At 43.4% G+C, this 27,831-nt stretch overlaps 1 protein-coding gene across 1 annotated transcript; it reads right to left on the bottom strand.

Annotated features, from left to right (window-relative positions):
- Nucleotides 1–27,027, bottom strand: CCDC197 (coiled-coil domain containing 197). Its single transcript, XM_006133676.5, has 9 exons — nt 26,695–27,027; nt 20,455–20,500; nt 18,378–18,554; nt 17,602–17,759; nt 15,136–15,218; nt 11,473–11,645; nt 10,081–10,191; nt 6,944–7,060; nt 1–3,617 (listed from the first exon to the last, which is right to left on the bottom strand). The coding sequence occupies exons 1-9, from the start codon at nt 26,802–26,804 to the stop codon at nt 3,423–3,425; spliced, it is 1,170 nt and encodes a 389-aa protein (XP_006133738.1). The 5' UTR covers nt 26,805–27,027; the 3' UTR covers nt 1–3,422.
- Between the last annotated feature and the right edge of the window lie 804 nt (nt 27,028–27,831).

Here is a 27,831-nt window from a genome sequence, read left to right on the forward strand (position 1 = left end):
TTTTTCTATTTATTTTATAACTGCAAAACGATTGGTTTGAAAATATATGCACAATTAATATGACAAACGTGCCAAGAAATCCACTTTAATTTCAACTGACAGTCACACTTTCAAAACAAGGAAACACATCAGCAAATGGTAGACATTTAAGGCCAAATTCTGGGACTTCTTCCACAGGTCTAAATCTGGAATACAACTGCTTATGCAGATGTTAACTGATCAATGCTCGGGATCAGCATCTTCAGCTGGTATAATTCTCTTGAATTCTTCCAAGGCTTAGTCTGCACATAGAAGTGCTACCAATAAACATTACGTGATGCTCCACTTCCATGAATTCATAGTTATTTATAGCTGTGCAGAGTTGAAGTAGAACCCTTTCAAATCAGAATGGTATTATTTTACCTCTCCCCACCACCACCTTTGTGCTCTTTTTTTATAGCATTTTACACCACTTTGCACAAGTATCAATGACTAAACACATTTAATGCAAAGAGGATCAGGCCTTATGCTGCTGAAGTTTTAAGGGCTAAATTACATTCTAAGTTTCACTGGTGTCAATCTGGGATAACTGTATTACTCCAGCTCTATCTGGGTGTAACTAAAATCAACATAAAATCAGACTTTCAGTTCTGTTCTGGGGTCTCAGCCCATGAGACCCAGAATTCAGCATTAGTGCTCATCTGCACATTTATCCCCCCATGAAAAATTCTGACAAGCAAAAACATTTTGTTTTCTTTGAAATGTCATTTTTCCCCTCTGAAAACTCAGGGGCTATGTCTACACTGCAGGCTTCTTGCGCAATACATTTTTGTGCAAGAGTTCTTGCGCAAAAGTTCTTGTGCAAGAGCGCGTCCACACTGCCATGTGCTTTTGTGCAAGAGCATCCATGGCAGCGTGGATGCTCTCTTGCGCAAGAAAGCTCTGATGGCCATTTTAAGCCATAGGGGTTTCTTGCGCAAGAAACCCCTGTTCCCGTCCACACGAGCCTTGTTGTGCAAGAACTCTTGCACAAAAAGGCTTATTCCTCTTGGGGAGAGGAATAGCTCTTGCGCAAAAAGCCCTCACATCTGACGATCTACTGTAAACTTTCTTGCGCAAGAATGGGCTTGAAGTGTGGACACTCGCAAGTGTAGACATAGCCTAAGAATTTGGCTAAAAACAGGAGTGGTGGCACAAACTGGGAGCTGTTGTTTGCTCCTCTGTGGGCTGGAATCATCAGATGCACTACATCTGTCAGAATTAGGCTTTAAAGGATTAGATCTTTAAGTATCAGTAAATGTCAATTTCACCATACAAACCAATCAAAATGTTGCCCATCAGCAATGACAGAAATTTACAGATAGGCAAAAGAAGAAAAATGCTGCTTCAGAGCTTAGAGTTTGATTTTAGCAAATCTATTTGGCATATTTTGATAGATGTTGACAATTTGTGTTTTAACTGTTCTAAAGCTTTAACATTTTGAATCTTAACATCCTCTGTTGCTAAATGGTTATTGTATGGACACTCTACCCCAGTCCCCCACTTTCTGGCAACTGTGAAAGTTTAAATTGATAAAATATTTTAAAATAGTTTAAAATAAACATCATTGTTGTCCATCAACATTATCATAAAAGTCAAATTCAGACAAATGGACTCATAATGCTTTCTGATTGGCCCTCTTGGTAAGGAGAAGCTTATGGAGTTTCTGAGCAAGGTGCAGTATGGGAGAAAGTCTAGAAAGGGAACATGAGGAGCAAACTGCAACTCCTCAGGAGGTACTACAGCTCCAATTTTCAGCCAAAATATTTTAGCTTGTAGCTGAAATATTTCAAAAAACATTTTTGTGTAGTCAAGAACCCAATTCTCCTTCAAAAACAGTTTTGATGGGAATATTTTGACCAGCCCTAGTTTGTATAAAGTGATGTCCATCGGTTTTCTCCTTTGAAAAACTTCATGCTGGGAGATGTGGAAGGTGCAATACACAAAGGAAATGCATAACATCTAATCATGGCAGAGAAAACAAGAATGGGGAAAGATCTGAATGAGTAATGTAGACAGTCTCCACTCTGGATTTTTTTAACCATATCACCTTCCACCTGGGAATCTCAAAGCATTTTTACAAATATTATTGACTTATACTTAATGGAAAAATTATCCTCATTTTATAGATGGGGAAACTGAGGCACAAATCAGTGCCAATTAGAAGGAAAAAAATCCCTAATCTTGTAAATTGTGTTCTCACACTTCAACATAAGATCAATTTCCCATCTCAAGAATGAACAGTGATTTTTTATTCTTACAAGAGCACCACACAGCCAGCTGTTTTGGATTCTGTTTTGGACAAGGAGTGAGACCAAGTGGAGGATAATTAATCTATGAGATTCTGAAACTGATCCCTTGCTTTAGTTCTCAAGAAGGTGCAGTGGGCAATATTTTTCTCTGTATGTACAGCACCTAGCACAATTAGGTGCTAGTCCATGACTGGGAGCTTTGTTGTAATAACTGGGCCTAAAAATTTACTTTAATTGTGATCTAAACTGTGAGAAGTGAAGGAATGAATGCTGAACATCACAGTAACCTATAACAATAAACATGGAAGTGCAACACACAATAAAATGTAATAAATTAATAATGGTTCCCCTGCACATAAGCCATTATTAGTTGGCTCATTCCTTTGGTGTCATGGGAGACTTGACCATCTGAATCTCTAAACTATTAAACTGATGTTATATTTGAACTGGGTCAAAAGGCCATTAACCCAGTACTGAACTTCTTGGTCTCTGAATCTAAGCTCCTCTAGCTTTTCAAGTCGATAAGTCACTTTGTACATCCTATTTCAATTTCTTCTCTTAGCAACAGGGAATTGAAACCCTTGTTATGACACTGAAAAAGTCTCGGGCCAACTGCTGTAAATCAGTATAGCTTAGAACTTGTCCCCAGAAGTCATTTCAAACAAGCACACATAAAAACCACTCAGTGCAACATAATGAAACTTGGCCTACACATAGCAATTTTCAGATAAGGATCTGTGTGTTTTACAAACAACTAACCGTTCTCACACTGTGATCCAATATGTATTATTGTATTAATTTTTGTCTTACTTTTTGGTCAAAGAATGGAATACCATAAATGAATACCTTACTAATTTCTCTGGCGGGGTCAGGAATAAAACCCACAGTTAGTAATGGACCAATCCTATAATCACTATACCAAAACCAATGTAATTTTCATTTGAATTATTGAGGGGCTTTTTGGCTTCTGAATTACAGTCCAATAATTGGGAGAACCGATTCCAAACTTATGTGTGTACGGTAGACACAAATATTAAATACGAAGTCACTAGAAAGAAGCAGTTTACAATAGGAAAGTCAGTAAATCTCAGGAAGCAGGTATATTTCCTCTCTTCCATTGCTTTGGAAATGCAATGCATTAATACAAAAGTGTCACAATGATGCTTTTCCCATGTTTTTAAGCAGCTGAATTACACCACCGTCTGCTGGAACTTGGCTTTGGAACTTCTTCTTGATGATTCCCATTTTTCTGCTCTGAGTTTGGTCCCCAAGATTAGATAGCAATGTCCCAGATTCATCAGCATGAGCTGCTAATTGCTGAATATGCTTTTTTTCCAGTATGAATTCCTAGTACAAAAAGAGACATGCAGACATGCTTTTTTCTATGCAGACATTCACTCATGGAAAGACTCCATCCTGCAGCCCTTACTCGCATGCAGTCTCTCTGATGATACTAAGCAGCAGTTTTAAATACTGTCCATTGTGAGATATTCTGAGTAAGGGATGCAGGATTAAGCTCACTGGCTCCACTGTAGCAAGGTAATTAAACACATGCTTAACTTAAAGCATGTGCATATTCTCACTGAAGTCAATGGGTCTTAACTTATGGCTAACTTTATGTGCTTAAAGTTAGTCATATGCTTCAGGATCTTGCTAAACTGGAGGTTTAATCTGCCATTTATAAAAAATGCAAATCAGTTGTGTCAATTCTTTCTAATGCCTCCAGTCCTCAGGAAGCTCCCTACACAAACTACAATCTTGTCTGAACTGTAAGTGCATGTTTAAAATTGGCATAGTGTGGTGTTTTAGATGCTGCTTGTAATTATTAGAACTGGGAGCACTGGCTGTTGGGAATCTGGAAGCACAGGAAACAGGAAGGAGGGGGGAGGAGATGGGCCAGGCCTGAGTGAGAGCTACAGAGGGGCGCAGCAGCAGCAGCTTTGTAAAGAGGTTTCACCTTTGTTAAATAGAGGCCTGTTGAAGTTTGTTACTACCTTGCTTGCATGATACAACACATAGATGGTCAGCATTACTTTCACCGTACCTGTATCTAAAACACTGTTTCTGCTGAAAACCTGCAGGTACCACATGGCCCAAACCCCTGCCTTGCAATGCAGACAGTACTGGTATTTCAATCATGGTTCCTAAGTTGAGCTGTGCATGACACTACTGGTACTGCAGGCTTCTGTGGTTCCCAGGGTTTACCTTAATGATGAGCTGCAGTGCTGATCCCAGAGCACTGCAGCCACCCTGCCCCAATTCAGCAATGTACAGTAACCACCAGTAGGTACAATGTCTCCCAGCCCCAGCCTCATAACCAAGAGTAGGCTGAATGCCATGGTGAATGAGAGTGTGTGCAGTACAGGGCATCCCCGCTACCAGTCACCCTTGTATACATCTGTTCTGCACTAAAGTTGATGCTTGTAGGAACTGACGTGTTATGAGTCCTCCTGTTCCCCGCTCTGAAGTAGCATACAAAAAAAAAAAAAAAAAAAAAAAAAAAAAGCAGCACAAATGGAAGTCAGCTGCAGGAAAAAAATTCCCTGCTTTAAGTTGTTTCGCTATAAGTCCAAGTTTTTTGGAATGTATCTTGGACTTACAGTGAGGACGGCCTGAAGAATGGCTGGTGGCCAGTCCAGAGCTAAGGTCCCAAGGCCTGGCCTTGCACTTTGAGTGCCTAAAGAACAAGGCTATGCAGGACATTCAGACTACTTCCCTTTCTGAGGAAAGGACTGACAACTTGCTCTGAAACCCAGTTCCCTGTGCACCTACTTAGTGCCTTATCCTGCAAGCCTGGCATGCATGACAATCCCAGTGAAGGTAATGGCGCATTCACATGTAGGCTGCTTACTGGACCTTTAACTTGGCTTAACAGCATATCAGAGCATTTACTACAATTAGTACAAAAGACTGGGGCATGCTACTTTTTCTGGGTAAACTTGCCATTGACTTCAATGGGGCAGAACTTCACCCTGTGAGTTTTTGGCAGCTGTAATTAGAAAGCTTTGTTTCTTCCCATCACTATTTCCTTTCAGAGATTTTGCCATCCACTAGAAAATGTACTCGTGGCAAGAGTGGTCCAGTGAAAATAGCATTGGGTCTACAGGTGTGAAATTCTAGCCCCACTGAAATCAATGGCCAAGGCTCCAATTGAGTTTAGTGTGGCCATGATTTCACCCTAAGATCCTAGGCCTGGACCCTCCCCATCCCATATCACAGCCCTCCCACTGGGGAGTTAAATGCTTAAATATCTTTAAGGATTTGGGCCATAGAGACACAGGGCTATATCCTCATCTGAGGTTCACCCCTGGGGTTCTATTCTTGCCTCTGTCACTGACTCCTACTTTGACACATGCCCTCTGTGCTTCCGTTTTCCCTTCTGTGAACAGGAGGTCCTTCTGTGAACTCACAATGGGGAAGGAATGGGAGGAACACATGAGAAAATTCTAAATGCTAAGTACAATTGGCAAGTTCAGCACAGTTCTCACTCTCTCTCGCCATATCCATAACTAGGGTTCCATAGGGATTCACTTACACCAGCACCCTGCATGCTCAGAGGCTTTCTTCTAGGATATTCTGCTCCACAGTCTTTTGTTCCCAGAGGACTGAGGCCTAGAAAGATCTGCTTTGGAGAACATGTTCTGACATATTTCAGTCAAGAACTACAAGTCTACCTATAATGGCTTTACATACTGTCTGCAGGCAGATGTACTAAGTGGGTTCTAATCTACTGAAATTAATTACATTGTGATAGCAAAAAAGACCAGAACTCCTTTTTATAATGTTGCATGGCTGTAATACTATAATAGTATTTTGTTCTGCTATAGCACCTTGTATCCCTGAACTTCATTGTTTTACATGGTTTGCTTGATTAAGCTTCAGAGGACACTGGAGAGGTTAGGAAATGATACTCCAGTGTTACAGATGGAAACCAAGGCACAGAGCCAGAAGTGACTTGCTGACCATCACATAGTACATAATGGGTATGTCTACACTGCAGCATTTTTCCAGAAAAAACTATACTTACGTCCACACTGTTATTACATTCTTTTGACAGAAAGTTGAAAGAATGGAGGGGGTTTTCTGACAGTGGTAAACCTTTTTCTACGAGGAAGAAGCCTTTTTCCAAAAAAGTTTTTTCAGAAAAAGGTGTGGGAGGATGCAGAAAAGGGAGTTCTTTTGAAAGAAGAGGCCCCCGGGAAATAACACTGGTGCCCTGGTGGCTACTCCATCCATACTAATCACAACTGAAATGCGAGATGGCATCAAATCATTACTTTTTTGTTGCGCTTTTGCTGTGTGGATGCTCTCTTTCGAAATAAGCTTTTCTAGAAGATCTCTTCTGGAAAAGTTTCTTCCAAAAGAAGCTTGCAGTCTGGACATAGCTAATGTGTCATTAGGAGAGCTGGGAAATGAACTCAGGTTTTCTGATTCCCAGTTCTGGTTTTTAACTGCTACACAGTGTGCCCTCTCCCACTGCACAGATAGCCAGCCTCTACGCATGCTGCTAGTGCGTGCATTGCTGTGTTTGCTAGAAGGCTCCAAACCACACATCCTTGAATGAACCAGACATCAAAATTTTAGCTGCCTATAAAATCTGTACTCCCTCAGCAGCAGGCAGCACACCGTCCTTAGCAGCTCTTCTATAAATCCTACAGCAGCGTGTTACTTACTTGGATCATGTCCAGTTTCGACAACCATTCCATTTCCTGCAAGGGGCCATAGTGCTGCATGTGGCACTGCTCAGCCAGGTTGGAGATAGCTAGCAACAAGCTGCCTAGTTCTTGACTCTGCAAAGGCAAAAATGACATGGATCAATTTTGTTCCACCAAGCACTTTGCACACATGTACGCAGGATTGCCAGCCTCCAGGAAGAGGAAATACCTCTCAAGTTCACTGCATAGTTTGACTGGGAAACAGTTCTGCTGTGAGATCTAGATTCTTCTCAAAAAGTGGCCCAGCTGTGCTGCTACCTATACCTCTGCCGCCATTTCCTCCTACATCCCCTCTCTTGGCTCCTCTTTTCTATCCAAGCTTCCCTCTTCCCTCCTCACTTTGCGCTCTTCTTTGCACAAGGTATAAATCCTCAGCTTCAGCAACCACCAACACTGACACTGATCCTTCTAGTCTACACCGGGGAATCCCCCTCTTAACTGTGTCGTTTCCCTCCTTCTAGATGTCTTGTCCCCTGTGGGGCTAGTAGGATTGGAATCCCTCCAGACTGTGTGCAAGCCTGGCAATGTTCCCATAAGCCCTTGCTGCCTCTTGCCTGGGCTGTCTATTATGTCCCAGTCCATGGCATGACTCCCACTCGCTGTCATGGCTGTCTCACTTGGTGAGAAGCAGCAGCACTAGTGAGAGCGAGCTGTGCTAAGTGTCTGCTCTGGGTCAGGAGAGGCACAGAACAAGGTCACTGCAGGAAAGTGAAACCTAGGAAAGATGAAGGAATGAGTGGGGAAAAAGAGAAACCAGAGGGAGCTGTGGAAGCGGGGAAACAGAAGGATGCGGAACTGGAGGAAAATTGGATTTGAGAGAGAATTGGGAGAGACCAGAAAGGGAGCTGGGAAACATGGTCAAGAGGGAGATGAAATGTAACAGAGAAAACTGGGTAGCAACTCATATATGGAATGGATGTGTCCACGGATCAGGAGTTAGACTGGAGAAGTTGCTCAAGGTTTCAGCTATAGGAGAAAGAACATGTTCTTGTGTAGAAAAGATTATGCTTCAAAGCCTTGACTATTTAGACCAGGGACTGTCAATCAGTTAGAGACGAAGAGCCAAAATAGCTGTGGATAGATTATGAAGAACCACCTATTATGTATTTATTTGTATATATCTATATATAGATAGATATAGTACACAAAATGTAGTGATAAAAATAACATTACAGGACATTTTGTCAAAAACCAATAAAAATGTCTCTAGTCACTTAAAAAATTCACAGCCACTTCATAGATCTTCAGAGAACTTGACAAGGAACAAACATCACATTTTTAAAAATACCAACCCCTTAAAATACAATAATATTCTCACACTAAAAAAAAAAAAAAAAAAAAAAAAACCATCCCTACCACGTATTTTAAATTTAACATTACTGCCCTATTATATGGTGTGAGTTTTTTAAAATTAAACTGAACTGAGAAGTAAAATAGCACAATTTTCAGCTTGTTGATCTCTGGTACGGTTTCCTCTTGTTTTTTTTTTTTTTTAACTTATGAAGATTATGGCTTTTTTATAGTTCTAAAAATTCAGGTCTGTCCTAGACTGCAAATATGAGAGGTTCAAAAACAATAAGGGAGAGACTCATATCTCAGAATAATTGCTTCCGCCTAGCAAACAATAGCCTTTGAATTTTCTTTGAAGAAACAAAGTGTAAACCAGGTACATGCTGATTTTTTTTTGCCCTGGAATTTAAATATGGCATCTGTGTTGGCTGTCTTATTCTGCATCCATGAAGACTTTGAGTTTAAGGTGCTTCAGTCCCCCGCTGTAACCCAATCCTCCTCTCCCCCAGAGCCAGGCACTCCCAACCCCTCCGCTCTAATCCAAAGAACCCCCCAGAGCCCGGCACCCCCAGCCTCGCCCCTGATCTAACCCAACGCCTGGGTCCCAGAGCTGCCGCCATGTACTTCTCTCTTCAGGTGCTGGGGCGCGTGCGCAGAGCGGCTGGCTGTGAGCAGGTACTGGGGCATATGTGCAGAACTACCAAGTGCCACATTTCTTTAAGCAAAGAGCCGCATTCAGCTCAAGAGCCACAGCTTGGCCACTCCTGATTTACATAGTTCAGACAATCAGGGCATGTCTACACTAGGAAATTATTCTGAAGTAACTTATTTTGGAATAATAACTCCCAAAATAACTATTTTGAAATAGTCCATCCACACTACATGGAAGCCTCAAAATTAGTCCAGGGCAGGTTCTCTTAATGTGGAGGCATTATCTCGACTTACTGACCCAGGAGGCACTGGGGAGTAATTACTTTTAATAACTCTGGGCTATTTTGAAATAACCATTTCAAAGTGTTATAAGTGTTATTCCTCGTGGAAAGCAAGAGTTATTATTTCAAAATAACAGGCTTGGTAGTGTGGATGCTCCGCTTGTTATTTTGAAATAAGGGAAGTTATTTCAGGGCTCAGTGACAAGCTGTTTTCACAAATATACATTCCTAGCAAAATCAAGGAAGTTCAAATCCACTGCTTGAAACTGGGCTAAGCTTTGCTGGCCACAAGGAATGGTCTATAGCCACTTTGTCTGCCAATCTTAGGGGATTGCAGAGCTGTAGCTACATCAAGGGCTAGTCAGTAATGGCTGTAGGGGCAAATCCTGAGCGTAAACAGAGCTTGAATCCATCCCTAGAAATCACTAAAGATGTCGTGTTTGGAGCAAGTTGCTGCAGATTTTAAGGTAGTTTGTGGCTTTAACTTTTTTTTTAGTAAGAACTGAAGTTTAAGAATATAGGGCCAACTCTGAGCTCCTTACTCACACAACATTCTCTCCTCCTCCCACCCCCAATTTCAATGAGGACAAACCCTGACTTGGAAATTTAGCCCACAGCAAACACCAAACAAACTAAATGAAAGTAAGTGGATAGCAAACTAAGAAGAGGGATGATGTGTCTTAGAACCAAGTTAATGACTTCTGGGAGTGCATGCTGTGAACTCCCCCAGGTGCCTTCAGGGGAGATGGATCAGGCCATGAATGTTTGTTATCTCTTTTGTGTGCCAGTCTTTTCAGGTTGAACCTGGGTCTCCTCTGTTTTATCCATAGCTCATGTTGTGATGGACGGAAGAGAGGACTCTTTTGAACGTACCTGATATCGGAAGTGACCTTTCTCATGGTTAATAATGACATCCAGCTGTTTGTTTTTCTCCTGTATTCTGTTGTACGTCATTTGAAGCTCAGACAGTTCCCTAATCAGCATCTAGGCAAGGTAAATAAGAATGCTCACTTGAGATGTGCACTGCACTGCAGAAGGCATCTAGTCCTAGTGTCTTCCTATTCTCCGGGTGGCTTTCAATTTGAAGGATCCCAAAGCACTTTACAAATTAACTATTCTGCTCACAGCAAGTCACACACAGAGGCTGCTGGATCTGTTCAAAGAGTGTTGCATAGCCTAGGTTACCAGCATGGTCCGTAGCCACAAATCTGGAAGACGGGGCAGTTCCGCTCTCAATTACAGTGATGCAAGTCTAAAGCAACTGCAATACAATTAGAGCTTGTTCAAATGGGAAGTTACTCTGGAATCATATAGGGTGCAAATTTAAAGAGCAACAGCAATTCTGAATTATTTCTTCATGTGGACACACTTATTCTTGAAGGCAAGTGTCCACAATAGGAAGCAACTCCAGCATAGTTATTCTAGGTCAACTTCCCCACTCTGGATTTAAACTGACATAACTGGGCACAGAATTTGGCCCCTGATGTCAAGTTCCTGGCCTTTGAAGGAAAAATGCTTCCGGGGGCAACTCAGATGTTACTGTGATGACCACCATCTTGGCCAACACACAAAGCAATGAACAAGGCCATTGAAAGAGCTGGGAACCATACATCTTTATAACTTGAGCTGAAGAGCCAGGCCTTTGCTACATCTCTTCCTCTTCCTATGTAGGAGCCTGGATCTGACCCTCTGAAAAGATTAAGGATTATTCACTGATTAAAAACAAAACACGCTTAGAAATTTCTCTTTAAGGAATCTGCTTCAGTGGCCATGTTTGTATATGTGGGTCAACATTGTGCTACTAGATCCATAATGTGGACCATTACTGCACAGTCTGCCCATGGGCCTGACTTAGTAACCATGGGATATTTCTGATGAGGGAGGGAATGCAGAAGGTGCCATAGAGATTGAGATCACTCATCTGATAGCAGAAATTTGCCCAGGGTAATCACATGATGAGAACTTACTTAGTGTTTGTGATCAGACGACAATATTCAAAAAACCATCCTTTTCAGCAATTACATAGGGATCTAGAATTGCCAATTTTGGCTGGACTAATTTCTGAAAGTTTCATCACTTGGCACAATCTTTAATTGATCTTTAATTCTGGGCAGTTCGGTAGGGCTGGAGGATAGATCCTATCTAAGAGTTGAGTGAAAGTTACTGGTGCTCAGCATTATACTGAATCAGACTGTAAGGATATGGCTTAGCACTCTTGGACTAACTACTATTCTAATGTATAAATAACATGCTTGATAACATTACAAGTTTTGTGGTATCATGTTCCCGTAGCAAGGTTTCAAGGTCACGCTGGCTTTTCTCATAGTCATCTGACAGAGCGATCGAGTTCTTTATCAAGGTCTGGTTTGTAGACAACAGCATGTCATGCCGCCTGATAACAGCTCCAATGACCAAGTCTGCACCACATCCTAGATCGTCTGTAGCAGAGCAGAGGGAAAACACAGCACAAAGGGGAAATGGGTTTAGCTTACAGTGCATTAGAGACACTATTTTTCTTCTTTTCAAGTTATGTACTGGCTCTTTTAAGGAATTGAGGGCATGTCTACATTGCAGTTAAACACCAACAGGTGGCCCATGTGCTGACAAGGGCTTGTGGGACTCAGTCTGGAGCCAGGGCAGTGGACCCTCTCCTTTCACCAGATTCCATAGCCTGATTTTCTGCCCAAGCCTAAGTCATCTGACATGGGTCAGCTGCGGGTGTTTTATTGCAATGTAGACATACCCTGAGTGGCTCCTGGGTGGCTCCTGGGAAATATCATGTATTCCCCACTCATGCACTTTCCAGGAGAGGCCAGCACCGTGCACAACCGGGCCCTGTGCATGCTACATAAATCTTTTCCCATGAAAATTGACTCAGTGTTGCCAACAGCAAGCATTCAAAGCCAATGAAGTTTTAACATCATGAGATTTAAAAAATATATATTTAAAAAATATTAAATGTGGAGTTTTATATTTGCATCTCCATTTTTGAAGCATTTAATGTTCATTTTCAACCTTTTCTCCACAGCCACAAGCTGACATTTTTAAAATGAAAGCTGAGATTCTTACACATTCAGGTGACTTCAGGGGCTGGGAGTTTAAGATAAACAAGTATTGCGAGACTCATGATAAAGTTGCAGGAGTTGGAAATGTTGTAATGACTATCTGACATTAACAAAAAAGACCTCTTGTTTCTTTGCCTTTCTCTGCAGCATGTAGGTGTGGGTCAGTTGCCAAGGAAAATCTGGGTCCATGTCACTTAATCAGTTCCCTGCCATTGAAGGAGCCTTAGGCTTTGGTGCATCAGTTCCTCCTATTTTTGCCTGTGGCACACAATAGTCTGGTCTCCTGTGGTCTGTAATACTTTGGTCTAATTTCAGTTAGACCAAAGGTTGGTGCTGGGTGGGGCTGGTGGCCTGTGATATAAAGAAGGTCCCACTATGATCTGGTGATTCTTTCTGGCCTTAAATTTTATGACAATGTCTCTATGACACTATAATGCAGCCCATTTTAAGATGCACTTAAATGTAGCTGCATCTCTCTACCACTGGATGGCATTAGTTCTATTTCAGGGACATTTAACTTGTCGAATGCTTGGCCAGAGACAATAGTTTTTCACAGGGCAGAGTACTGATACAGGTTGGACATCTCTTATCTGGCACCCTCGGGACCTGACCCGTCCTGAACTAGGAAATTTGCTGGACTAGAGATAATTCCCTTCCACAGCTCCCAGCTGCCAACTCTGACAGCTGGGGGAAGCCTGCTCAACTGCCTGCTGGGTTGCTGTTCCCGCTGCAGCTGCTGCCCCAGCCAGACTGCCTGCCGAGCCCCAGCAACCCAAGCTGCTGGGGGCTGCCTCTGGCCCTGGTCGGGCTGCCAGAGGTTCCGGCTCCAGTCCCAACCCTGCAGCAGCTTGCAGGCTCTGGCCTTGCTTCCGTGGGCTGTCCTGGGCTCCAGCCCCACACTGCTGGGGGCTGCCCCCAACCCCGGCTTTGGTTCCACTTCCGCAGGTTGCCCGGGACGGGCTGCCCCGACACAGACCAGTGCTGCAGGCTGCAGGGGCTGCTGCAAGCTTCTACCCCATCCTGCTGCTTCAACTCAGCCCTTCCTGAATTGCCCTCCTGCCACTAGGTTACCGGGGTTCTCTGATCAACAAACATCCGTGGTCCTGCCAGACCAGAGAAATCCGGGTTTGGGAGGTGCAACCTGTACCAAAGAACAGCAAGAGAATCTGTGAGTGCTGAATTGGAACAATTCGATTCAGGTTCTCTAGCAATAGAATGAGACAAGGGAATCAAGATTTTGTACCAAAAGTAAAATCTGGCATAAAAGAGTCTACTCTTCAGTCATGAAGACTGAGTCATTTAAACAGGTGATCCCATCAAGCAAACTTGACTACCCTGTGAAGGAAATCTGGTAACTTTACATAGCTCAGGTTCTGAATGTTGCTAAGAGATGTATAACCTAAATACTTAACACCTAACTAGATGTTAAGTGGCTGTCAGAAGAGATAATAATCTGTAATCTTTCTGATTATCTGAAATAATCTGATTATCTTTCAGTGCACAATTATCACTTCAGGCTAGAATCTAGGCTAGAGATCCACGCTGTGAAATACCTGAAAGACCTCAGACAGAAGTTCTGATGCAATTATTCTATGAGAGATGAGGAATAATCAATTAAGTATCTGATCCTTTATCTGATATGCAAATGAAAAGCTGCACCATATTTGCTTGATAGGAATACACTGAAAAATAAGACACATCATTTAAAACTAGAAGTGCTAATATAACTCTTCCACTCCTATAAGCTAAAATTGGTGACCCCTTAGTCAAAAGCAAAAATATTTATAACCTCATTACATTTTGTATAATAGTAAGAGTAGCAAGGTGTCAATGATAAATTCTATAGGCTTATCATTGTTATTTGTGCATTGAGATATTGTCAGAGAATGCTTACCTTGCAGGGCAAGAGATTAGGGTGTGGGGAATGGAGAAGAAAGAGTTCCTTCATTTTATAGCGTAATAAAATATTTAATGCCTCCCTCTACTTCCTCTACCCCCGATTGTCTTTCATGATATCACAACACGTGGGCTGCAACTCACAGGCTGAGAGACTGAATGAGAAGTTAGTTTGGAACACCTTTTAGTGGCTCCCATTCTTTAAAAAATAGGGAAGGAGAAATGGTCTGGGCCCAGGATGTCTAAAAGGCACCTGATGCTCTGGCAGGAAACATCTGTAAACCATCACTCTGCTGCTTGGCATTATGGATCTGCCCACTGCAAGGGTAACGCTTAGCTTTCTTGGGACCTGTTTCATGGTTGTGAAATAAACTGCTAAAGGAGCTAAGAACTGCCTGAACCCTTCTCACATTCTTTTCCAAGGATAAGCTGCATGTCAGACTTTGCCTTCTATATCAAACATGCAGAATGGAGCAGAAATAAAATACCTCCATTTAAAAAAATAATAAATCCCCAGGCCACTCCCTGAATAGATGAGTATATCTTCTAGGAAAGGGAAGATGGGTTAAACTAGCCCTTGAGTACAGGGACAGTGGGGACAATATTCCCACCTACTTTTATCCTGCATAACTATCAGAATTGGCCTATTGGTATGGTCCAGGTAGGCCTGGGCAATTTATCTTGCCCATCAGACAAAACAATACAGGCCACACAAAAATAGATTTGACTCACTGAATTGCCTCAATTATATTGCGATGGTCGAAATTCTGCTTATCAGGCATGTTCGTGACTGAGGAACAAAAGCTGGCAGATACTCTAGAATATGTGGGTTCCCTTTAGTTATAAAGACACTCACTATTGCCAATGATTAGGCTACATAGCCAGGTTACAGGAGCAAAAAGGAAACAGTGGACGTTACTAATAGTATGCGTTAAAGAAACTGTAGAGCCAGTGTAAGAGCACTTACTATCAGGCAACAGGTCAATCATTTTCAGTAGGAAATCTTCATACACTTTGTGCTTGGCTGCCTTCTTCTGCAGATTCTGTTGTCTGTAAAAATGCAGCAAGAGATGTGTAAGGTTTAATAAAAAATCAATGAAGCCATGGGCGATAATTACATAAATCCCCTGTGTCAAGTATGGCTTCTTGTCATGCTTGCACTATTCCACGAAAAAGGATTTCCCTGATAGTAATGAGAACAATGGTGCAAGTATGCTGAATATAAATGGGTACATCTAGACTGCAGAGATTTTCTGGGATACCTCTGATATCCCGGAAAAGCTCTGCCTCATTCGAGGAAAGAGTCTGCTTTTCCGAAAATATTTTTGGAAAAGCAGCGCGATTTTTCAGCATCCCTGTAAACCTCATTCTATGAGGAAGAAGGGATGTTCTGAAAGAGGCTTTTTCCCCCCAACATTTGGCCCAGCATGGATGGGCCAATTGTCAGAAAAGTCTCTTTCGGAAGAAAAGCGGAAAATGATACGTAAATTGTGGTTCGCAATTTCCGTATCTTTTTCCAATGGAACTTTGTAGTCTCGACATAGCCATTGACATGGCATCCTTCAGAAGATCCAAATGCGCCCGATCAGTTCAATCTCTCAACACTACATGGAAGCTAGTGTTGTTAGAATGGCATTACTGTACTACTATTATCATAGCATATTTTCATAAATAGGGCTCGACAAATTAGTCAATCTACTCGCCCAGGGCGAGTAGATTTTAAGCCGGCACGGCACTGCAGCACAATCAGTGCATACACAGCATGGTCTGCATATGCGCAGCATGCCAAACCGCGCGGCTGGTGAGCAGCGCTCGCTGCCGCTTGTCAAGCCCTGTTCATAAATGTGTAAAGTGAAGCAATAAGAGGCTCAAACTAAATGTATTCCCAAATTAAAAAAACAACAACAAGAGCAAAAAATACCATGAAGGTTAAATAGATAAAAGAGGCAGAGGCAAAAAAGACAACTTTTAAAACTTTTAAATCCTACCAACATAAACAGAAAGGAGCATAAACTTTGGCAAGTCAAGTGTAAAAGTATAATTAGGCAGGAAAAAAAATGAAGAGCAACTAGCAAAAGACACAAAATTACACAGCAATATTTTTTTAATTACATCAGAAGTTGAAAGCCTGCCAAACAATCATGAGGCAACCAGATGATCAAGGTGCACTCAAGGAAGGCAAAGCTATTGTGAAGAAGCTAAATTAATTCTTTGTATCAGTTTTCACTGGAGAAAATATGGAGGAGAGTCCCACACCTGGGGCATTCTTTTTAGGTAACAAATCTAAAGAACTATCCCAAATTGAGGTGTGAATAGAGGAGTTTGGGGAACAAATTGAAAAATTAAACAGTAATACATCTCCAGGACCAGATGGTATTCACCCAAGGATTCTGAAATTTCAAATATGAAATTGCAGAACTGAATTTCAAATATGAAATTGCAGAACTACTAACTGTAGTACGTTACCTATCATTTAAGTCAGCCTCTGTACCAGATAACTAGAGGACAGCTACTGTAAGGGCAATTATTTAATAAGACTTCAGAGATTATCCTCACAGTGGGGTTTAAAGCTATACAATAGGAAGCACTTCACACAATATGGAGCAGTGTTTCTTAAACTTTTTGAGACCACAGAACACCAAACAATAATATTTTTTATGTGGAACACCTATAAAAATTTTCTTTCCCCCAAAAATTGTTGTCAGACAAAAATACAAAACAAAACAAAGAAGTAACAAAAACAAAGAAGAGGTTGTGGCACACCTGCAAGTTGTTCACGGAACACCAGTATTCCGTGGAACACAATTTAAGAAACACTGATATAAAGTCTACCTGGGGATGTTGCCAGGGGATGTTGCAAAGGCCAAAAATATAACTGGGTTTAAAAAGAAATAAGTTCATGGAGGCAAGGTCCACCAATGGCTAGCTAAGATTATCAAGGATACAACCCCATGATCTGGGTTTTCCAAACCCCCTGACTGTCAGAAGCTTTGGGACTGGATAACGGGATGGATTACACATTCATTCCCTTGTTTTTTTCATTCTCTCTGATGCATCTGGCACTGGCCATTGTCAGAAGACATAATACTAGGTTAGATGAACCATTGGTCTGACCCAGTATGGTTATTCTTATGTTCTTAAAGTCTAAGCATTCTGATCTAAGGTTTCATAAAATGTGCATGGGTTCAACTATAGGGGTTAGCTCTGTTCTACCACTCCATACATTGCATGGGATTGAAGTTATATACCTGAGATATTTGAAAAACTGAGCTAATTCTGTTAGTACTTACACCTTGAAGGTGTAGCTTACTGCAAAACAAACTTGAAGTTTAGGCTTCTAAGCCACAAACACATATGTAAAATAACACAGTAGAACTCAGTAAATGAGTAGTTGAAAAAAAAATTAAACAACACTAGTGGGCCTGCTGCATACCTGACTTTGAGTTTTTCAAGTTCTGCTACCAGCTTATCTATCTCCCTCTGTTTTATTTCATTTATTTTTACTTCTGCTTGGCATTTCTGGAGTGCGCGCCTCCTCTTCACATCATTCTCCTTAAGAAATTTGTCAAATTTAAGAGCTTGATTTCTGCTCTGGCAAAACAAAGCAAAAGAAAAAAAAAGAAAAAAAAGAGAGTGAGATATGACATATTTAATAAACCAATGCAACACTCCATTCAGGGAAGGGACTTTGTGTAAAATCAATGAACTGTGTGCACGTTCTGCTTGCTTATCCTTATTAACTGAAAGTTTTACAAATCTACAAAGATCTGGGTTTGTTTCCATTTATATTGCTATAGGATTAGGAATCAGATCCCCCCTAGGTATGGCACACCAACATTTACCTTGCTGCTGAACTTAGCCCTATGTGTTTTCCTGAATAAGCAGAGAGAAGGAAAGTCAGTCTATAAAGATCTCCATCCCTAATGGAGCAATATGAAAGTAATTCGTACCACTTTATGAACAAAGAGAATGAAGGAGAGCACATTGCTCTTGCTTGTGAAAAAGTGTACCAGCTTGCAGCTCTGGCCTGCTCGAACATGACTCTGCCAAGTGCTCAAATACACCATTGACTGCACGAAGCCCAGAAATAAGTGTGCAGATGTGGAAACCAACAGAACAGAATTCTGTTCTATGTGAAAAGACCAGGACTAACTCCTCAGGGACCCTGAGTGCTATCTTCTCATAACACAGATGGGAAATTATACTTACATCCTGCTGCTTTTTGGCAAACTGTGCTCTCTGCTTAGCCACTGCTTCCATCCGCTCTTTAAATTCCCGCCTCTTAGCAATCAGCTCTGCTGTGACATGATCAAATTCCACCTCTTTCTTCAGAATCAAGGTTTTTTGCAAAGAGTTTGCATCAGTCTCAAGAATCTTGCTGGGGGCCTGCAAGTGGAATTGGGTTTTCAAGTCAATAGAGGCACATAAATCCCTCTGAATTTCCCCTGGGTCTTGCATGAAAGCAAATTCAGTGCATCGTTACTTTTTGTCTTAATGTATTAACCAAAATAATATTTTCCCCCTTGCCCTCAAGATACAAATTAAAGTACGAAAAGAAGGATTCAAACAAGAACATGAATGCAGCAGTGTTAAGGCCAAGTCCTTATCCTATTAAGGCAAATGACAGAGCTTTCCTTGACTGCACTGAGGGCAGACAGTGGCCTGAGAGCTCCCAACTTGCCGAATCTGACAATAATGCTGGGAAAAAAAATTCATATGGAGGGAAATAAGCTGTATCAGTTGAGGGGCCTAATATCAGCTGGGCTATATTTATTTCCTCACAGACAACATTTTCTACAATCCAATCTTGATGGTAATGCAACACATACAAGACCTGATTCTCCATTGATGTAATCCAAGAATAACTCTATCCTGGCTAATGGAATGAGACTGGGATAAATGAGAGGAAAAACCAGCATTTACCATGTTGTATTAGATGCTTCGGCAGATGGATAAAATCCCATAAAGCGCACAATTGTTCAGTGCTGCATGTGAGAGTTATTCGTAGCATTTCTGAGGTAAATTATTTACAATTATCACTGATAGAACCTCAGATTTGTGGGGGGGAGAGGCAAACAAAATTAAATTTGATCTAAAATGTGGAGCTGCCATTATAATGAAGGAGAAGATGATTGTACAGTTCTGTGCAGCCGTTACGATGTGACAGGACATCCCAACTACAGAGATAATTAGCTGCAATAGAATGTCAGGTGTCACTACAACCTCAAGAGGTTTGGCATTGTTCTTAAAGAGACTTTTTCTTAGCCCAGTCCTGAAGCCATTACTAAATGCCTTCTCTACTTCTTATGGCATTCAACAGCCAGGTTCCGATTCAAGTCAATGGGAGTCATTCCTAATGAAAGATGTCAGGATTGGGCCTAAGGATGGTATCATGTAATTGACTTATCGAATAGTCGATGCATTTTGCATCAACTATTCGATTAGTCAATAGAGTTGTTAGAGTGCCTCTGCCTTTCAAAGGTGAAAGAGCCATGTGGAGCCTGGGGTCAGCTGCGGCAGTGTTTCAAAGTGTCAGTGCAGCACAGAGCCTACGGTCCCCCGCTGATCTCAGGCTCTGCATGACGCTGCCACTTTGAAACACTGCGTGCAGGCTGGGGACACCCTAGTTGGCCCCAGGCTTCAAGCGGTACTGCTGCTTTGAAGTACCTCCTTTTCTTCCCCCAACTTTTCTGCCTCTATTTGATAGAGGTAGCCGGGGGGAGGGAAGCAACTAGTCGACTAGTCCTTCACATCCCTGATTGGGCTTGCGGTTATTGGATGCTTGAAGCTGAAATTTGTTTCCTTACCAGAATATATTTTTTTCTGCTTTGCATTCCCACTGGTTTGTTACCGTAGGGTTGCTCATTGGCAACTTACCTTTGATATCTGTGTGTGCATGAAAAAGAACACAGAGGTGCTTTTGCAAAAGAAATTCCCCCACATAATGACGTGGCTTGGCCTGGCCACGGTTGAGAGTCCCACATCTGTACAGACCTCTTGTATCAGGTATTTGCAGCATTCTTTCAAGGAACTTTCTTCCACAGTGTCATCACATCACCTCTGCAACTGATATGTGTTGCTGAGGTAATTTTCCTGAGGAAAAGAGTTTCTACATCTCACCCGTCCAGCCACCAAACTCAGATCCTACACAATGAGGGCCATACAATGCCCATATAGACAGACACAGGTGATCTGCATCTTGATGACACACACAGGGAAGGCTCTTGAATAATGTTCCCAATGGCCTTCAGCCACAAAAGAAGGAGACATAAAAAACCCATCTAACCTCTCTGATGATGGGAATATGAGTAACATCTTTATCCTCTTCTTCCCTGGGAAAACAAAGAGGAGTTACCTTTATATGGAGAAAATGAAGGACACATTTTTGATACGTCAAATCAGACTCACAGGCTGTGTCTAGACTGGCAAGTTTTTCCACAAAATCATCTGCTTTTGCGGAAAAACTTGCCAGCTGTCTACACTGGCCACTTTAATTTCCGCAAGAGCACTGACGATCTCATGTAAGATGGTCAGTGCTTTTGCGGAAATACTATGCTGCTCCCGTTCGGGCTAAAGTCTTTTTCTGAAAAACTTTTGCGCAAAAGGGCCAGCGTAGACAGCAGAGATTTGTTTTTCGCAAAAAAGCCTCAATCGCAAAAATGGTGATCAGGGCTTTTTTGCGGAAAAGCGCGTCTAGATTGGCACGGATGCTTTTCCGCAAAAAGTGCTTTTGCGGAAAAGCATCCTGCCAATCTAGATGCGCTTTTCCGAAAATGCTTTTAACAGAAAACTTTTCCGTTAAAAGCATTTCCGGAAAATCATGCCGGTGTAGATGTAGCCACAGAGTTTAGGTGCGTCCATACAGCAGATATGAGCTAGAAATAAGCTATGCAAATTGAGTTATGTCAATTGTGTAGCTTATTTCGAAATAGCTTATTTCAAAATTGGGAGCATCTACACAGCGCTTATTTCGAAATGGGGCACTCTTCCTCTGACTTCCCTTACCCCTCATACAATGAAGGTTATAGGAGTCAGAGTAAGAAGTCCCCCAGTTTGACAGTATTTCAACATTATTTTAAAATAACTGCCTGCTGTGTAGATGTGGACTAAGTTATTTCAAAATAATGCTATTTATTTCGAAATAACGTTGCTGTGTAGACGTACTCTTTAAAGCCAAAGGGACCAGCTGGGGGAACCTGTTCTTCTGTACAGGCCACCCTGCACTTGCCCACTAACTCCAGCAAAGTATACGAGACTAAGGTAAATAAGACTCACAGGAGACCATTGTGTGCCACAGGCTGAATAGGAGGGACTGAGGCACTAATGCTCAAGGCCCCTGCAATGGCAGGAGCTGATTAAGTGACATGGACCCAGATAAAACACAGCAAGTGACCCATACCCACACGCTGCAGAGGAAGCAAAAACCTCCCAAGCTCACTGCCAATCTGACCTGGGGAAAAATTCCTTCCCAACCTCTCATGTGGGGATCAGTTAGACTCTGAGCACATGAGCAAGAGTCAACCAGCCAAACACCCGAGAGAGAGAATGCTCAGTGGCCTCTAGAACCTCAGTCCGTCCTGCCCAGTGTCCCATCTCCAGTCCTGGCCATCCGTGCTGCTTCAGAGGACAGAGAAAAAATTAGCTTCCCAGAATATATGGGGAGGGAGGAGAGAGGAGAACCTCTGCCAGTGCCTGAAACTATGACACGTGTTTTTAGGACCATAAACTGAGAGTCCCAGGGCTGCTCAGACTTCCCCCCACTATCACAAGCACCCAGTCACACAACTGCTTTCTGATTTGTCCATTTCTCTCTGGAAGAGAAGTTGTTTGCCTCCACAACTCCTTTTGTCAGGTTGCTCCAGAATCTCCCTTGTCTAGGGTTGCCAACTTTCTAATCACACAAAACCGAATACCATTGGCCTGCCAATTGTCCTGAGGCCCCGCCCCTTTTCTGAGGATCCACTCCCATTCACTCCCTCCCCACTACCTCTGTCCCTTGCTCTTTGCCACCCACACGCACTTTCCCAACTGGGGCAGGGAGTTGGGGAGCGGGGGATGGGTAAGGATTCCAGATGGGGCTGAAGGCTCCAGATGGGGCCAGATACGAAAGGTTCAGGGTGTGTGAAAGGGCTCCTAGCTGGTGCAAGGGGTTAAGGTGTGGGAGGGAATGCAGGATCCAGCAGAGGTATGAGCTCTGGGGTAGGGCCAAAGACAAAGGGTTTGGGTTTGGTGTAGGAAGGGGCTCAGGGCTGGGATAAGGGTTGGGGTGAGGAGGGAATTTGGGGTGTAGGGTCCTAGTGGAGCTTACCAGGGTTCCCAGGAAGCAGCCGCCCGGTCTCCACAGTCCTTAGGTGCATGGGGGGCCAAGGAGACTCTCCATACTGCCCTTGTGCCTGCAGGCACTGTCCTTGCCAATGGGAACTGTGGAGCCAGCACATGGATCGGGGGCAGCATGTGGAGCCTCTCTGCACCAGGGTGCTGCAGGGACATGGTGGCTCCTTCTGGAAGGGAAACTATAGCTGGAGGCCCTCTCTATACCACTGATTGGACTTTTAACGGCCCAGTTGCTGGTGCTCATCAGAGTCATCAAGGTCCATTTTTAACCACCCCTCGCCTGCTCAGATGTTTGGAAACCTTTGCATTTCCTGCATGAATTTGTTCTAGGGATGTGAGCGTGTATCCATTTAAACTATTAACTGATGAACCTAGGCGTATCAGTTAATTTTAAGTTACATGTGCCCCTCCACCCATACTGCCTCTGTTTCATAGATGGAGGGGGGCAAACACCAGCGCACATGGGCAGCTGGCTTTTAATCTGGCTCCCCATTGGTGCTGGCTCTCATGGAGCTGCATTCCCTCCCTCGCCATGCTTCTGCCTCCCACAGAGGCAGCAGCGTGAGGGGGTGGTGGCAGGTGGGAACTGGTACTAATGGAGGAGCTACAGGGGGAATGTTGCCCTGTCTACACAGCCCCTATACAGAAATAACTATTTTGGAATAGGCGTTATTCTTCATAGGATGAGCTTTACAAAAGTCGGAATAAGCTGTCGGTTATTTTGAAATAATGGAATTGCTGTGTCGATGCTTGCATAGTTATTTCAAAATAACGGCTGTTATTCCAAAATAACTTTGCCACGTAGACACACCCATTATGACAGCTAACACTCACTTATCACGAGGGCCATACCAAATTCATTGGGTATTTTGGTAAATTTCATGATAGGATTTTTAAAATCTTAAACTTTCACAGTTTCAGATACTTGAATTTAAAATTCCCTGGTGCTGTTACTATGGGAGCCGCAATAGAAGGGAGACTGCAATATTGAAACCCTGACTTCTGTGCTGCTGATGGCTGCAGAGGTGCCTTCAAAGCTGGGCTTCCAGACAGAAACTGCAGAGCTTCCTATAACTGGAAATAGGACTTGGGAATAGGAATTCCCATCTCTGCCCAGCCACAACTAGCAGCTGCCTAGCCAAATCTCCCCCAGCCATGCCCCTCTCTGGCTCTGGACCCAGCACTCGGGGTTAAACGGGCCTTGGGCTGGTTGTGTGGGGGGGGGGGGGGGGAGAGTGACCACAGTGCCCTGAGCAGTTGCCCATGGCACTCACCCTATCCTGCCCCCTCAAAAGTAATAACCCCTCATTCCATGCCACCCTCATTTCTGCTCTGCTGCTGGGAGTGATACTACCTACAAAGCTGCGCACTCATCCACCAGCTGCAGTTCTCTATCCATCTATCTAGCTCTGAAGGCACCACAAAAGTAAGGGTGACTATATCACGGCACCCTTACAGTAGCCATATTTCATTGAAGAGACCACATTAAATCAGGCAGAACAGAGGTCCCAGTCCATGACATTTTTCATGGCCATGAATTTGGTAAGGCCCTATTTATCACACAAGTGGTACAAGATTTTGCTATTTGTGCTTGAGAGTTTAGGTTCAATCCTCATTTTACATACATGATTGCACACAGTTAATACACAAATATAGCTACATGTGTCTTTAAATATACAGACATGGTTCACTGTGTAGCCATCCTGGATTAACGGTGAAGGAAGATGACTAGGTTTAAAATTACTAGATTTAAAATACCTATTTTTCTGTAAATCCACATGTTCAGACCCCAGTAGGGTAGACACTTCCTTTTTCTATTGCTGATAAATGGAGTTCAATGGTCTTTACAGCATTAGACACTCCTGAAAAAGACCACTTGTGTACACATGAAATGTTTCCTGGTCCTTCTCTTACAACTAGAAGTAAGTACGTCCCCGGGTTACGTACAAGATAGGGACTGTAGGTTTGTTCTTAAATTGAATCTGTATGTAAGTTGGAACTGGCGTCCAGATTCAGCCGCTGCTGAAACTGACCAGGGGCTGACTACAGGAAGCCCGAGGCAGAGTTGCTCTGCCCCGGGCTTCCTGGAATCAGCCTCTGATCAGTTTCAACAGGCTGAATCTGGACACCAGTTCCAACTTACATACAGATTCAACTTAAGAACCCCACGTGTCCCCAAGTCAGCTGCTGCTGAAACTGATCAGCGGCTGATTCCAGGAAGCCCGGGGCAGAGCAATTCTGCCTCGGGCTTCCTGTAGTCAGCGCTGGTCAGTTTCAGCAGCGGCTGACTTGGGGACGCCTGGGGCAGAGCAGCTGGGGTGCTGCTGGGTTGCTCCAGTAGCGCTGCTCCTCGGCGCTACTGGACCAATCCACCAGCACCCCAGCTGCTCTGCCCCAGGCATCCTGATTCAGCCGCTGCTGAAACTGACCAGCAGCGGCTGAATCAGGATGCCTGGGGCAGAGCAGCTGGGGTGCTGCCGGGTTGGTCCAGTAGCGCCCAGAGCGGCACTGTGGGACTAACCGGCAGCGCCCCAGCTGCTCTACCACAGGCGTCCAGAGAAAAGCCTGGACTGCTGGGGGGGGGGGGGGGCGTACTAGCTGCGCCCCCTCCCCCCCCAGCAGACATGGGAGACGTCTGGGCTGTCCGCTGCCCCGTGCTCCGCGGCTTTGCTCCACTTTGCTCCCCGTCTCCCTGGTCTGTTGGTCTCCAGCAGATCAGGGAGACGGGGAGCAAAGCCGCGGAACACGCCGGCAGAGAGACAGCCGCGGCGCTTCTGGGCTGTCCGCTGCCCGCGTGCTCCGCGGCTTTGCTCCCCGTCTCCCTGGTCTGGGGAGACGTGGAGCAAAGCCGCGGAGCACGCGGGCAGCGGACAGCCCAGACGCGCCGCGGCTGTCCCTCTGCCGGCGTCCTCAGAGGCTTTGCTTCCCGTTTGCTTCTCCAGCAGACCAGGGAGACAGGCAGCAAACCCCGTTTGTAACTGCGGATCCGACATATGTCGGATCCGCGTAACTCAGGGACTGCCTGTATGCCCTGGTTTCCTTAGTGAAACTCTATAAAAGATTAATTTAGTATTCCCACAATACCCATAGGATGTATAGAAGTATTATCAAATGGACGGATAAGTACTTGGACAGATGGATGTTATTTTTGTTTTAAAAATAAAAGAAGTGACCCCTGGGTACAGTTAGGTGACCTGCCCACAGGCCAGAGTGAGGTAGAACTGGAACAAGAATTTAGATTTGTATTACAAGATTAATCCCACTGCGAAGCTCTCAAGGTATCATTTTCTGTTTTGGTTTGTTTGAGGTCATGAGGGTTATAAGTCTGAGCACTGCATTATTAAGGATTGATATCTTTGAGTCCAGGGTGCTATAAAACTCTAGCTATGGCCCTTAAAAGTGCACAATTAGAATTAATGGGCATATCTGGTATGTTACTTATTCCTTTGAAAAGATGTTTTATAAAAAGAGAAATGGCCGCCAAAATACATGAGAACTATGTATCCTTGGCCTCTCATAACTTCTGAAATAGCCAGAATGTCAACCAGATATGGTAGATTTATACATATGTCACAATTATAGTATGTTGGCAAGCAGAAACCACAGCAATGGCCACATTACAAACAACAAACTAGACAGATTAACAAGGCACATATATGCAGCAGCTGCACATATTCAGTTTCCCAGATCTGTCCGGGACTTTAAGGGCTAAATTTGCCAATTGTGCATGTGTGTCACATTATGCATGGTGTTTTTTTTTTTAAGACACCCTACTATCCTCTATAACTTGTACATTTAAATGACTGCCTTGCTGTCTTCTACTCTATTGTGGGTTTACAAAGTGGATTCAGATACAATAAACGAACATGTTCAAATATTGCAAACAATAATTTTATTGTCAAAAGTGAACAACATGTCCAGCCTGAGAGCATCATCATAGATAGCGCAGCCTCTAGGTCACAAGCTCTACAGTCAGTACAGTTCCTCAGGGTGGGAGCTATTTTTATGTTTACTGTAAAAGTTACTACAGTACTAATCAATCTAGTCATTTTATTTTAAGTATTCTAGAAAGCCAAAGGGCAAAGGTGAAATTAATTTCTGACACTGGAGTCTCACAGACACATTCACTTTAACAATCTTTTAGACTTTAGATTCAAGGAAATAAAATGTGAGTGCAAGTGAGATCACCTACCTGTGTTCCCCTAACTGGGTCACAAAAACATTCCTCCTTCTATTTTCCAGCTGCAGTGAGTACCTAGGGTCATCGTCCCTCAGCACCGCCAGAGACTCCAGGTCACTCATGGTGATTTTGGGAATCTAGCAGGCGTCTTTCCCCTCCCTGCAAAACCTCATGCCCAAGCCATGTGCGTTGCAGTATCGTTTTCCTTCTGCAAAGGGGACAGAGCTTGCAACATACTTCTATCTACAACAAAGCAATTAGAAGTGCATTGTTTTAACTGCACTCAGATGCAGAGCAGTCTATATTAACAGCAACGTCAGAATGTGTTGCAAAGCTCATGCACTGGGGGGTCTTGGAAAGGGGAGGGAGAAGGAGGTGGTGAGTTTGCTGTTGCTACAGTTACCTTTCAGTAGCCAGCCTCTTTCAGCGTTCCCCTAGCAACCCTGGGCCGCGTTCTAAAAGAGAACGCAGGAAGTGGATCAGGGCCTCAATGCTGGGAGAGTGTCTAAAGCGGAGAGTGGCTTGCTGGGCTTTGCTTGCCCAGGAAATAACTTCTCTGCACAGCTATGCACAGCAATCCCATAGCATAGCTATGCACACCCTGTTTTTAATGCAATTGGGAAAGGAAATCAGCCTACGCCCCCATACCTGCCATAAAAGAGACCCTAGTCCAGATGCACTGAACTAAAGGAAAAATAAAAGCAAATCCGGAGTTATTTAAAAGATACACGCATTAAAATACAAGTTTGGGGTGACATTTGGTCTTTTGCAATCCAGTTTGGCTTACCTAATTCTGTTCTTTTCCCCACAGTTCCCAGTCTCTTTGTAGCATAACCTCCTTTAAATTTTGCCAACCCTCTAATAAACTGATACTGGTCTAAGGGACTTGGGAACTTATGTTCTCTTTTCACACATCAGAAAGCTTGGGAGCCACCCTCCTTCCAGCCCCCACACACTGGTACTCCCATGTAGGGATAAGGAGGATCAGTTGTCATGGTTTTCTGGGGGGGGGGGGGAGAAGGGGAGTCATCTTTCTGAGATGCTTAATCTGGATAGCAATTTCTTGTCGTGAATACACCTGTCCAATTCATACTAGATTGTGACTCCCCCAACTCATGCCATCAAAACCACACAACAACCCTAAGATTA

Source organism: Pelodiscus sinensis, chromosome 5 (assembly GCF_052426305.1).
Source record: "Pelodiscus sinensis isolate ZL-2025 chromosome 5, ASM5242630v1, whole genome shotgun sequence".
Taxonomy (NCBI): domain Eukaryota; kingdom Metazoa; phylum Chordata; order Testudines; family Trionychidae; genus Pelodiscus; species Pelodiscus sinensis.